Source organism: Anabrus simplex, chromosome 2 (assembly GCF_040414725.1).
Source record: "Anabrus simplex isolate iqAnaSimp1 chromosome 2, ASM4041472v1, whole genome shotgun sequence".
Classification (NCBI taxonomy): Eukaryota; Metazoa; Arthropoda; class Insecta; order Orthoptera; family Tettigoniidae; genus Anabrus; species Anabrus simplex.
Genome location: NC_090266.1, coordinates 1,026,458,357 through 1,026,471,517, shown reverse-complemented (window position 1 = coordinate 1,026,471,517; position 13,161 = coordinate 1,026,458,357). Strand labels below are relative to the sequence as shown.

At 39.3% G+C, this 13,161-nt stretch overlaps 1 protein-coding gene across 1 annotated transcript in view; it reads right to left on the bottom strand.

Moving 5' to 3' along the window:
- The window catches only part of LOC136863764 (neprilysin-11-like), a 204,022-nt gene that overhangs the window by 33,669 nt on the left and 157,192 nt on the right, over nucleotides 1-13,161 (bottom strand). The window contains exons 15-16 of the mRNA XM_067140117.2: nucleotides 12,944-13,011; nucleotides 12,714-12,859 (exon numbers count right to left, since the gene is read on the bottom strand). Coding sequence (XP_066996218.2) covers nucleotides 12,714-12,859; nucleotides 12,944-13,011 — 214 coding nt within the window. The remainder of the gene's footprint in view (nucleotides 1-12,713; nucleotides 12,860-12,943; nucleotides 13,012-13,161) is intronic.

Here is a 13,161-nt window from a genome sequence, read left to right as displayed (position 1 = left end):
CTGTAGTAATGATACCTTAACATTGGTATTTCTTTAACCATGTCTGTTAAAGACAGGAGGATCCTTTTCCATATAGTCCTGTGTTGTGCTCCGCACCTGATTGGTCTATCTCCCCACCCCCTTCGCTATTACTAACGGGAGTCCGGACGGCCTTGTCGAGTGCTGGAGTAGCCATTTTGCAGTTGATCTCTGTTCTTTGTGCGAGACAGACGAGTTATGTAGGCTGCGATATATTTCCGGAAATTATCCCGGTTCCCTCCCCCTTTTGGGTGGGAATTGTGTGTGTGCCGTTTTATTTACTCCTTCTTCTACTTATTTGATCGCGTTTGGTACGTAAATTATTAAACCCTATGTCTTATTGCTCTGATCTGTATTTCCACTCCTACCTTCTCGTGGTTTACCGGCATTCTCGTTAGTATATATTATACTAGCAAGATACCCGTGCTTCGCTACGGTATTATAATGACATTTATAATTAAATGCTTAACGTTTTATATATAGTCCGCCGTAATTCTCGATCTGACTCGTTTTCTGAGAGATTACGGCAATGTTCCTCCCATTTTTCAATCTTTCTTTCCAGCAATCGATTTCGTACTTCCGGGCTAGGTCCAGGTATTCCACCCGGTCAGTTGGTTCCCTAAATCTTTGCCACCTTTTCCTGTAAGCATTTTTAATATGTATCAAATCCTTGAGGGGATCCGGCGTTGTGTCGTCTTGGGTGCCTTGGCGGTACCGTACTGAACCTGCAATCGTAGTCATTACCCGTCCAGGACCCGTTTCCAGCGCGGTCCGCACATTTTGACGACGGTCCAGAACATTGTTCTTCTTCTTCTTCTTATTATTATTATTATTGATGGTCTGGAACCCCCAGCAGGATGCAAGACCGCTACTTGGCGGTAAATTACATCCTCTGCCAGCACCATCGTCGCGCGTAGGCAAGTGCGCGAGATTTCTGACGAGACGAATGATATACTTCCGTGAATTATTGACCTTATTATAGAGGTGAACAATTGCACGGTCAATATCATTCATATCGTTTATTTCAAATGTGTTTAAATTGTTATTTATATGCCAGGAGGATCTACTGTAATGTAACTTCATGTACTCCAAAGGAAAGGATGATTCTTGGAAACGAACCCAGGAAAGATTTAAAATGATCAGTTTATGATCAGAATAAGTACATTATGAACGGCAAAATCAATTGGTCTCAACTCCTCTTTCACCCCACTGCCGTTAAGTTGATTCCCTCCCCGCCCAAAAAAAGAGGTGTTTCCTTATGTTTAAATACCAATGTCCACGTCTGTTACCTTCAGTTCTGGGATATAAGTATCCCCATAAAAATAATTCACTTTTTTCACTCCCTTTCACACTCCCCCCCCCCCTTAAGTGAACAGCCCGTTAAAAATACTTGTCTCTTTTAATAGTAAAGGATCTTCTAAATACCAATTATCACGACACCAACATCTTCAGTTCTTGAGATATGTGTCACCCCCGCCCCCAAAATGATTTCGCCCAAAAACACTTTTTTCTTTGTTTTTAAAGGAGATCCAAATATCCACTTTTATCTCTGTAACAACTTTAGTTTTTATTAGATGTAAGTATCCTCATACAATTCATTCAATGAATTTTTCAATTTTTCATCCCCCCCTTCAGAGGATTTTCCGAGAATACGTGTTTGTTAAATTTTAAAACAGATTCCAAATACCAATTTTCATGTCTGCAAAATATTTCGTTTTTGAGATAATAGTATCCTCATACAAATAATTCAACTAATTTTTCAATTTCTCTCCTCCCTTTAGGTAGATTTCCGAAAACAAGAAATACGTATTCCTTTATTTTTAAAGGAAATTCCAAATACCATATTTCACGTATGTAACATCTTCAGCTTTTGAGATATCAGTATCCTAATTAAAAGAATTCAACCCCATTTTCAGTCACTTTTACCCCTCCACCCAAGTGGTTTTTCAGAAAACAAAAAATACATGTTTCTTTATTTTCAATAGAGATAAAAAAAAACTATTTTTCACTTCGGTACGACGTTAAGTTTTTGAGATATACTGTAGAAATGCTCATTTTAAAATTTAACCCCCTTTTAGTTACCCTTAAGTGGAGTTTCCAAAAACAAATCACCTATGTTTCTTAACTTTTACAGGAGATTCCAAATACCAACTTTTTACGTCTGTAACATTTTACGTTTCTGAGATACACTGTAGATGTAGTCTTTCTAAAAATTCACCCCAATTTGTCACTCCTGTTTAACCCCCATTAATTAGATTTTCCAAAAAAAAATGTGTTTCTTTATTTTCAATGGAGATCCCAAATACCAATTTTCAGGTCCGCAAGATGTTCAGTTTTTGAGATATAAGTATCCTCATTAAAGTCATTCAACCACTTTTTCACCCTTTTTCACCCTTCCTTTGGGTTTTTCCGAAACAAAAAATACGTGTTTCTTTATTTTCAAAGGAAATTCTAAATACCAATTTTTACATCTATAAACTTTAAAAGTATTGAGATATTAATACACTCATTTTAAAAATTCACCCCCTTTTAACCCCTCCCAATAATTGGATTTTCCAAAAACAAGAAGTACATGTTTCTTTATTTTTAAAGGTGATCCCAAACACCAATTTTCAGGTCTGTAATATCTTCAGTTTCTGAAATATAAGTATCCTCATTAAAGGCATTCAACCCCATTTCACCCCTTTTCACCCCTCCTATTGGGATTTTCCGAAAACAAAAAATACGTGTTTCTTTATTTTAAATGGAGATTCTAAATACCAATTTTTACATCTATAAACTTTCAAAGTTTTGAGATATAGATACACTTGTTTTAATAATTCACCCCCTATTCACCCTCCCATTAATTGGATTTTCCAAAAACAAAAAAATATGTGTGTCTTTATTTTTAAAAGAGTACAAAAGTACCAATTTTCAGGTCTGAAATATCTTCAGTTTCTGAGATATAAGTACCGGTATCATGATTAAAGGCATTCAACACCTTTTCACCCTTTTTCATCCCTCCTATTGGGATTTTCCGAAAACAAAGAAATACGCGTTTCTTTATTTTTAAAGAAGATTCTAAATACCAATTTCTATATCTGTAAACGTTTAAAGTTTTGATATATAGATACACTCATTTTAAAATTTCACCCCCCTTTTCGCCCCCTTAGTGACGGTATATCCAAAAATCCTTCCTTAGCGAGCACCTACATGTTAATATGAATGTATCCCCAAAATTTAATTTCTCTATGTCCAGTAGTTTTGGCTCGGCGATGATGAATCAGTCAGTCAGTCAGGGCAAGTTATTTTATAAATATAGACTAGTAAGGTACCTGTGCTTCGCTACGGTATGATAATGAAATTTATAATTGAATGCATAACGTTTTATATATAACCCGCCGAAATTCGCGATCTAAATCGCTTTTTGAGAGAATCCGCCAAAATTCGTGATCTGACTCGTTTCTGAGAGATTACGGCAAAGTTCCTCCCATCTTTTAATCTTTCTTTCCAGCAAAAACTAAAAATACGTGGTTCTTTATTTTTGAAGGAGATCCCAAATACCAATTTTCAGGTCTGTAATGTCTTCAGTTTCTGAGATGTAAGTATCCTCATGAAAATCATTCAACCCCCTTTTCACCCTTTTTCACCCCTCCTATTTGGATTTTCCGAAAACAAAAAATATGTGTTTCCTTATTTTTAAAGAAGATTCTAAATACCAAATTTTAACTCTGTAAATTTTTAAAGTTTTGAGATATAGATATACGCATTTTAAAATGCCCCCCCCCCCTTTTCACCCTCTTAGCTACGGAATATCCAAAAATCCTCTCTTAACGAGCACCTACATGTTGGCATGAATGTATCCCCAAAATTGCATTTCTTTATGTCCAGCAGTTTTGGCTCGGCGATGATGACTCAGTCAGTCAGTCAGTCAGGCAAGCTGTTTTATATATATATATATATATATATAGTTATTAGTTATTTATTAGTTATTTAGTTAGTTATTTTGTTTCAGTCCTTCTCGTGAAGGCATTCAGTCTTGTACTTATCCATTTGTAATTCTGTATCCGTTAGTTATCCTTTCAACGTCTCCTTTTATTAAGCTATATTTAACTTTTCTAAAGTGTCAGATACTATTCGTGCAATATTATCTTTAATGAGATGTTTTCGGCCTTTTTCTTAAATTGCATTATTTAACCTTGATTTTTAAATGCCGGTGGCCGTTGTCTTAATTATGCCTATCTGTTCTGAAATCTTACCTTTAACGTAAGTCACCCTGTGGTGGTAATCGTTGTCATGAAGTACGTATTAAAAAAATGAAACCACGACTATTATTACGGATTTGTCACATGTTTTTATCACATTATTTTTATTTTTCTCGTCGTCTTGGTGACCTTTATTGTGAGATGTTTTGTTTTTGCGAATTGAAACTTGAGTCTGATTTCAATGAGATGAAATGTAACAAAAACTTTTCATCCTGTCAAACACATAGCAATTTCAATATAAATTATAACACTATAAACGTACCTGTAAAAGTGCAGACTATAGTACAAAGAATGGCATGTTTCGTTCTACAAGAATATCCTCAGATTCTATCAAATCACTTGAAACATGTACAGTTTTGTTTACATTGCGTCAACTTGTCAACGATAGAGAGTTTATAGATAACATTAATCAGTAATCCCCCCTCAAAATTTACAAGTATTAATATAATGAAAAACTTGCGTACTTATCTAGACTGCCGGTGGTAAGTCCGTTGTCACCAAACACTATTTCAGGACTGTGGTCATGGAAAGTGTTGGGTAAAGCACACTGCTCGCGGAGAGGGGAGAGGAAACAAGGGAGGGGCCTTGTGGAGCGTTGTGGATCTCTCCTATTGGATGATAAAATCGAGTATACTGTACTGTGGAGAGATAAGGGAGAAGTAGGGCGGAGCGAGTAAAGCGCTGTGTAACCTTGTATCAACACTGGAGAGGGGAGAGAAGGTCATTGACCTACTTCATGATAAAATTTACTTTTATGTAATATGGATGAATGCAAATTAATGATTTTTAGTGAATAAAGTAAGGAATTGAAATAAAGACTAACTATTAAATGTTATTATGGTAAAGGCTAATTTAAAGAGTAATTCTTGTCTACATGTTATGTGAGTAGAGCGAAGAGGGGGGAATTTTTTAAATGTGTATGGTCATTTAGGTTAGTTACATTAGCATTTTTTGCGATGCAAATTTCTGTTGCTTCCTTTATATTCAACGATTTACTGTTATTTTCGATGTGTAAAATTTTAGATCAGTGTTGATGCCTGTGAAATGGTTTGAACAGTCATATATGTGCTCCCCGATGGCTGAATGCCGATTATATCTGATCGCGTTTCTGTGTTCTTTGTATCTTGTGTGGAAATTACACTTCGTTTGTCTTATATATGCGGCATTGCGGTTAGGTTCTTGGCCTGTCTTTTACTTTAGGGACCTTCAAGCCTCTAAACCCATCTCTACTCTGCTAACAACGTATACGAGAATGATTGAGATTTATCCTAATTCGTCAACGTGGTAAAAATTTGTGCTTCCAGATGCCATTTTCTCTTGCATTGTTCTAAGCAAGTCACCCTTTCTGCAAATATATCACCCCTCTCAATATAAAAAAGTGTCCTGCTTTCGTTACATTTGTAACATATGAAGGACCTCAAAATGCTTAATATAGATGTTTCACTTTTCTTAAATCCTGTAGCTTCATTCATTTCGGACAACGGCTTTCTTGCTGGAAAAAACTGCCCTCTGTCATAAAATCCCAAATCATTACAATAAAGCATCCATATGTCAAATTCATCCATTCCCATTACCGGTTTATGCATTTTGCGTGCTTTTTCCTCAAGGAGAATGAAATACCGAATTGCCAGAGATATGTTCAGATAACTTTTTTCTCTCGAACAACTCGTTGCACGATTCTAAAGCGTACACACCATATTGCAGCTTTCGTTCAACACATTTGACAACGATACATAATGAGCTGCCAGTAGACGCTTCTCTTTCGAAATAAGCGCTCATTTTGTCAATAAAGTCCTCGCGTACTTGTGCAAGAGTGGGCTGGATCTTTTTCTGTCTACTCATGCCTATGATTCATCACTGTGTTGTTAACTATTTGTTTTCAACACACAGTTTTGAATAGATTAAGTGAAGAAATCCAAGTGTCATTAAATGCCAAACTCTCTGAACAGGAAAGTACAATTCACAGATTCTTATCGATCACCATAAATGGCGTCACGTAGTGTGCATTCCACCTGAATCGTCAAGGAACGCGCCAAAACAACAGATGCAAAGTCGTCTCCGTACAGGCCACGAAGGCCCTTGTAAGGGTGGAATGTAAAGGCTTTCACTATACCTAACCTTGGCACTTGGAGGAAGGAAGTGCTTAGCTCTACACCCGGACACCTTTACCCCCAGGAATTAACCTGATATTATTCTTTTTGTGTAGGCTGAGTGAACCGCAGGACCATATGCACCTACGAAAATGGAAATCTAGATTCTTAAACTTTTCGACATTCTGACGGGTAAGTTAACCCACATCCTTCCGGGCGAATGGAGCACGCCTTTATTGCCTCGGCCAGGCAGCACCTCAAATTAAGTGCCCCGCCACTTTAACTCAAGAAATTATCATTTTTACCTAATATATACAGCAATTCTGTGTTCATTTAACGTAATGTAATAGAATGACGTTTAAAATTTCCTGAACAAATTATGTCACGGCGATTATTGATTATTTAATCAAAATAACGAATACATATATGTATGAAAAGGAAATTTCTATGATGATTTTCAGTTAGGTCATAAGGTCCAGAGGCTGGTTGGATACTGAAATAGCACCACCAGAGGTTGTGTGTTTATAAAGAAAAAGCAAAAACCTATGGCGGAATCAAAATCTGGCCTACTAGGAAAGATGAGGAGTGAGGTGAATTGCTATTGCTTTCCTCGCTTCTTCTTCTTCTTCTTCTCCTTCTTCTTCCTCTTCTCTTACCTCTTCTTATTCTTCTTTTCTTCATGTGGCCTCTAAATATTAGTTCCTAATTAGCGTCCACTTCTAAGATCTTTTGCTACCATGTTTTTCCTTCATTCCCACATAGATATACTTGCTCCCTTCACAAAGCTGCAGGCTGTTCTTTTTTGAACTTCTTGGATTTTTTCTCTCTCTACACGTGGCACTCCTAGAGTGGAGAGTCTGATTCTACCCAGAGCCTCATATTCGAAAAGTATGTGTTTGGCCGATTCCCCTGCTTCATTGCATTTCCTACATATATTGTCTCTTATTACTCCAATTCTATGTAGGTGTTTTTTCAGATGGCAGTGTCATGCCAATAGTCCTACTACCCATCTTATATTTTCTCTGTTGAGTTTCAACAGTTCTTTAGTATGCTTCTTGTTTGGACCTTTTATCAGTTCCTTTGCAAGCCTGCATCCTGGAGTATTTTTTTTTCAGTTCACCATTTTTTTTGTACCCATTTTCCTATGTAGTGTAGGGCTTGTCCATAGGAAATCCTGCATACAGGCTCTGGGCTTACAAAATGTGTTTATGCCCCTTTCCTGGCCAGTTCCATTTCTGCTATACCTCATGCCGTGGTACCCATACTATTTAAACAATGTTGTACGTTGAGAGCTTCAGGAGGAGTGAATTGCATTAACAGACAATTCTGAATAGCTTTTCTCACTAGTCCAGAATGTGCTACAACACCATGACTGACCTATGAGTAACAAACTCAAACGCACTAGCCGTGCTCCGAATGTCAATACTCAGTATCATCCATACTTCAGCACCTTCCACATTATCACAGCCATGATGAGACGCACACTTCGGAGGAAGCTAAATTTTGCTCTGCCCTGTCCCAAGAAACAGACGCAAAACTACTGTATCCATCAAGGAATGACAACAGTCAGTTCAAATAAAGTAAGAGCAATTAGTGAGATGTGCTGTGCAGGGGCGTAGCCAAGTGATGAGGGAGGTGGGGACTACTGGGTGTTAGAACCTCCACCCCACATGGAATGTTTATAAAAGAAGAACAGAAACCGACAATAAACAAGCGAAAGTCGACTCAAAGGTATGGCCCTTTTGAATATTCATGGAGACAAAATTGTAACACCAACAAATCTCTTGAGTCTATTTTGTAAGAAGCCTCGAAAGTTGGATGTTAGATTGTAATTTGAACATACCGTTCCATTCGCTGTAAAACTATTTACTTTGATCATATTGTTGTTATTCTGTACTTTAATGTAAGATTTTGTAATGTAGCGATACTGCAATCTGAATATCAACATAATTTACTTGTATCGGTGTCCTCATGACTCTCGTGCATGCACACACCAAAGCACCTTCATTATGTGCCATAATCATTTTGTAACCATAACACCCCTCCCCGGCTCCATCGGTCGATTCTGGCTACGCTATTGCCGGGTAACGAATTTATAAAGAGAAATGTAGAAAAAATACCGTATTTATTTTTATTGAGCTATTTCCAATATAGTTATGAATTGTTGGAAATTGTGGTTCGCTATCAGTATTTAACACACCACAGCCGCGAACGTCAACCTTATTACACCACTAATCGCTGCTTACTCTTTTATTCGTTAAACTGAACTTTATTTACTTTTCTTTCTTTCTTAATCTGTTTACCCTCCAGGGTTGGTTTTTCCCTCGGACTCAGCGAGGGATCCCGCCTCTACCACCTCGAGGACAGTGTCCTGGAGCGTGAGACTTTGGGTCTGGGGATAAAAATGGGAAGGAGGACCAGTACTCGCCCAGGCGGCCTCACCTGCTATGCTGAACAGGGGCCTTGTGAGAGGATGGGAAGGTTGGAAGGGATAGACAAGGAAGAGGGAAGGAAGCGACCGTGGCCTTAAGTTAGGTACCATCGCGGTATTTGCCTGGAGGAGAAATGGGAAACCACGGAAAACCACTTCGAGGGTGGCTGAGGTGGGAATCGAACCCCCCTCTACTCAGTTGATATCCCGAGGCCTCGTCTCGGTAGATTTACTGGCACGTAAAAGAACTCCTCCTGGACTGAATTGCGGCAACTCGGCATCTCCGGAAACCGTAAAACAGGTAATCAGTGGGACTTATAGTAAATAATAATAATAATAATAATAATAATAATAATAATAATAATAATAATAATAATAATAATAATAATAATAATGGGCGAATTTCTATGACCTAAAATATATGAAATATGTATTCATTTATCTACTGAATACATAAAAATTGTCAAAATATGACTTCATGAATAGCATCTACATTACATACAGAAACACTTTTATTACAATTGCTACAGGTTGCAATTTATGCAGAGTTATAATTATTTTAATTCTTTGAAAACGTTAACCTAATAATCAACTGTAATGCTGAATAGTTCAAGAACTCATTAAGGTTACACTGCATACTTCTAGGCAAGGGCAGACTGTGTGAAAGACATAAACACTAAAGTTACTTTCACTGTTCAATATTCAATCAATTTTTCGTTATACACAAATGAAACGAAATGGCGTATGGCTTTAGTGCCGGAAGTGTCCGAGGACATGTTCGGCTCGCCAGGTACAGGTCTTTTGATTTGACAATCGTAGGCGACCTGTGCGTCGTGATGAGGATGAAATGATGTTGAAGACGGCACATACAACCAGGCCCAGTGCCAGCGAAATTAACCAATGATGGTTAAGCTTCCCGACGCTGCCGGGAATCGAACCCGGGACCCCTGTGACCAGAAGCTAGCACGCTAACCATTTAGCCATGGAGCGTTATACACAAAATATGTGTGATGTGAATGAAGCCTTCATACCTGATCTAGTCTCCATTATTAGGATTGTTGCAATATTTGACCACATGCATCTTAAGATTGTTGAATGAGAATCCTCTCCTGATGTCGATGAGTATCGTCTTGTAGCAAGAAAAACATCTTTCGACGTCACATGACGTAACAGGAGCGTACTTGAATAGAGAAAATTCCTGGAAATCTCCAGATGAAAAGTTTCCACAAAGAATGTCGCTTATTCCACGCTGGTACAAAAGTCTGCTATCCTTTTCCAGTACATCTACACATCTTAGATGCTACTCATCATTTCGCATGCTCACGCAATTTACAGAATATCACTCCATCCTATACGACTTGGTTTTTTGTGTTTCTTATTAATGTCATCTGTCAAAATACTAGTAGCGTAGCCAGAGTGGGTCGATGGGGCGGGGAGAGGGGAGTGCAATGGATAAAAAATGATGATGGAACAGAATGAAGATGCTTTGGTGCGCGCATACGCGAGAGTCATAAGGGCACTGATACAAGTAAATTCTGTTGATATTCAGATTGCAGTACCGGTACATTACAAAACCTTACATTAAAATACAGAACTACAACAGGATCAAAGTAGTTTTACGGCGAATGGTATGTTCAGATTTCAATTTAAAATTCAAAATTTGAGGCATCTTAGAAAAGAGGTTCAAGAGAGTTGTTGGTTTTACAATTTTGTCGCTATGAATACTCAGAAGAGCCAACCCTTTGAGTCGACTTTCACTTGTTTATTGGCAGTTTCTGTTTATTTTATTTTATAAAAATTCCATGGGATGGGGGTTCTATCACCCAGTAACCCCCCTTGTGTACGCCCCTGTTCGCAAAGCTATCAGGAGTGAACCGTCTCGTAGCGCGTCCAAGGACGAATTCGCCTGTTCAGACTGAAGTATCGCAAGTTGGTATTAGCAATGGCACAATATGAGTGTAATTTCTGCAGCTGGCGTACTTTCTATGTGAATCCTAATAGCTCTATAACACTGGAAATAGCAGCTGCCTTTACAATAAAACTTTTTACCCCTTGCACGTTACAACATCAAGCTTTTCTTTTGCTTTGATAAACCTTACTTTCACCAGTGACCTCTAATACATGATTACATGATCATGGCAAGTTTTGTCTTACCTTTTCATACACTAAAGCAGATACTTTTTTTTTTTTGCTATGGGTTTTACGTCGCACCGACACAGATAGGTCTTATAGCGACGATGGGATAGGAAAGTCCTAGGAGTTGGAAGGAAGCGGCCGTGGCCTTAATTAAGGTACAGCCCCAGCATTTGCCTGGTGTGAAAATGGGAAACCACGGAAAACCATTTTCAGGGCTGCCGATAGTGGGATTCGAACCTACTATCTCCCGGATACAAGCTTCACAGTCGCGCGCCTCTGCGCGCACGGCCAACTTGCCCGGTAAAGCAGATAACTGACTGCTTTAAGTAATGCCCAACAATAGTGCCTATATACACTAGCCGAAAATATATCCAAATACCAAGAAGGGGTTGTGCTAGATTAACGAACGTTGGCAGGCGTGTTTACTTGTATACATATAAAAGATGGCTTTGATTCAAATTTCCCGCACATCGCATTAGCGTTGCTCTAGTAGCGGTCCCATGACTTTGCACATCAGGTTAACTTAAAATACGGGCTGCCCTGTGCGAGAGCGTTAGTTACCTGTGAGATTGAACGGAGTGACTGTGAGTGGGTCAAGAATGCCTTTACGACGACGAAGAGGCCAGTATCAACAGCTCACTGCGTTTGAAAGAGGAAGTATAATAGGGCTAAGTGAAAGTGGATTTTCCTTCCGCGCTATTACAGAACGGCTTGGCAGGAATGTCTCCATTGTGCGCGCGTGCTAGCTGCAGTGACCACGAGAAGGTACGCTCGCAAGAAGACCAGGCTACGGACGTCCCCGTGGCATCACTGAGAGGGAGGACCGCCGTATTCGGCGTGTGGCTGTGGAGAAGCGGACTGCGTCTTCAGCAGCAATTCGAGCGTCAGTTGGCACCACAGTGACGCAACGAACTGTTCGAAATCGGCAACTTGAAGGACAGCTCCGAGCCAGACGCCCTGCGGCGTGCATTCCATTTACCCCAAACCACCACCGTCTGCGACTTCAGTCATGTCAAGCGGGAACTCATTGGAGAATGGAGTGGATGTCCGTTGTGTTTTTCGATGAAAGCCGGTTTTGTCTTGCTACCAGTGATGCCCGTGTGTTGGTTAGGAGGAGGCCAGGTGAGCGCCTGCATTCCACCTGTCTGCAGCGTTGACACACTGGACCTACACCGGGAGTTCTGCTCTGGGGAGCAATTTCCTACGACAGCAGGAGCACTCTCGTGGTTATCCCACACACCCTGGCTGCAGATTTGTACGTCCATCTGGTAATTCGACCTCTTGTGCTGCCTTTCATGAACAGCATTCCTGGGGGTGTTTTCCAAAAGGATAATGTACGCCCCCATGCCGCTTTCGTAACCCAATGTGCTCTACAGAGTGTCGATATGTTGCCTTGGCCTGCTCGATTCCCCGATTTGTCTCCAATCGAGCAAGTATGGAACATCAACGGACGATAACTCCAGCGTCATCCACAACCGGCATTAACCGTCCCTGTATTGACCAACCAACTGCAACATGCATGGAACTCCATTCCACAAGTTGACGTTTGCATGCCTGCATTCAACAGTCAGGCGATTACACCAGTTATTAATGAAGCAGCACGGCAAATTTGCGTGGCTTTTCTCGCGCGGATATTAACCTTTAGTCTTGTACCTTTAATCAATTAAACATGTTACCTCGACAAATATATTGTCAACATTTCCATATTCTATATTCCTTATTTCATTGGGTTTGGATATTTTCCCCCAGTGTATATGTTTAAAATTATATAGGCTAGATCAAATATCAACTCACAGTTGTGTTTTCATGCAGTTCATCTAATTCGGGAAACTTGAACTGCTCGTATTGTTCGACAAAACACTCAGCTTTTTTCAAATATGTATCCACGGTTGGCTCAGTCCACCACTGTGCAAGGTTGCCAACTCTGTCATACTGACGACCTGAAACAATAGGCTCACTTCAATTCAATTTTCAATTCATGTATATAACTAACACACATTAACTAATCATACTCAAATACTAACCTACATCGTCAAATCCATGAGTCATCTCGTGACCTATCACCACACCCATACTGCCATAGTTCAACGCCCTGAAAAATAGAGTTAATAACACTTCTCATAAGATAATGTACATAATCCTATAATATTTACAGTTACAAATGTTCTTATGTGCAAATTATTTCTGCTCGGCGAAACATGTTTTACTTTGTACATATTATAGTTGTATCAGGAAGAATAGA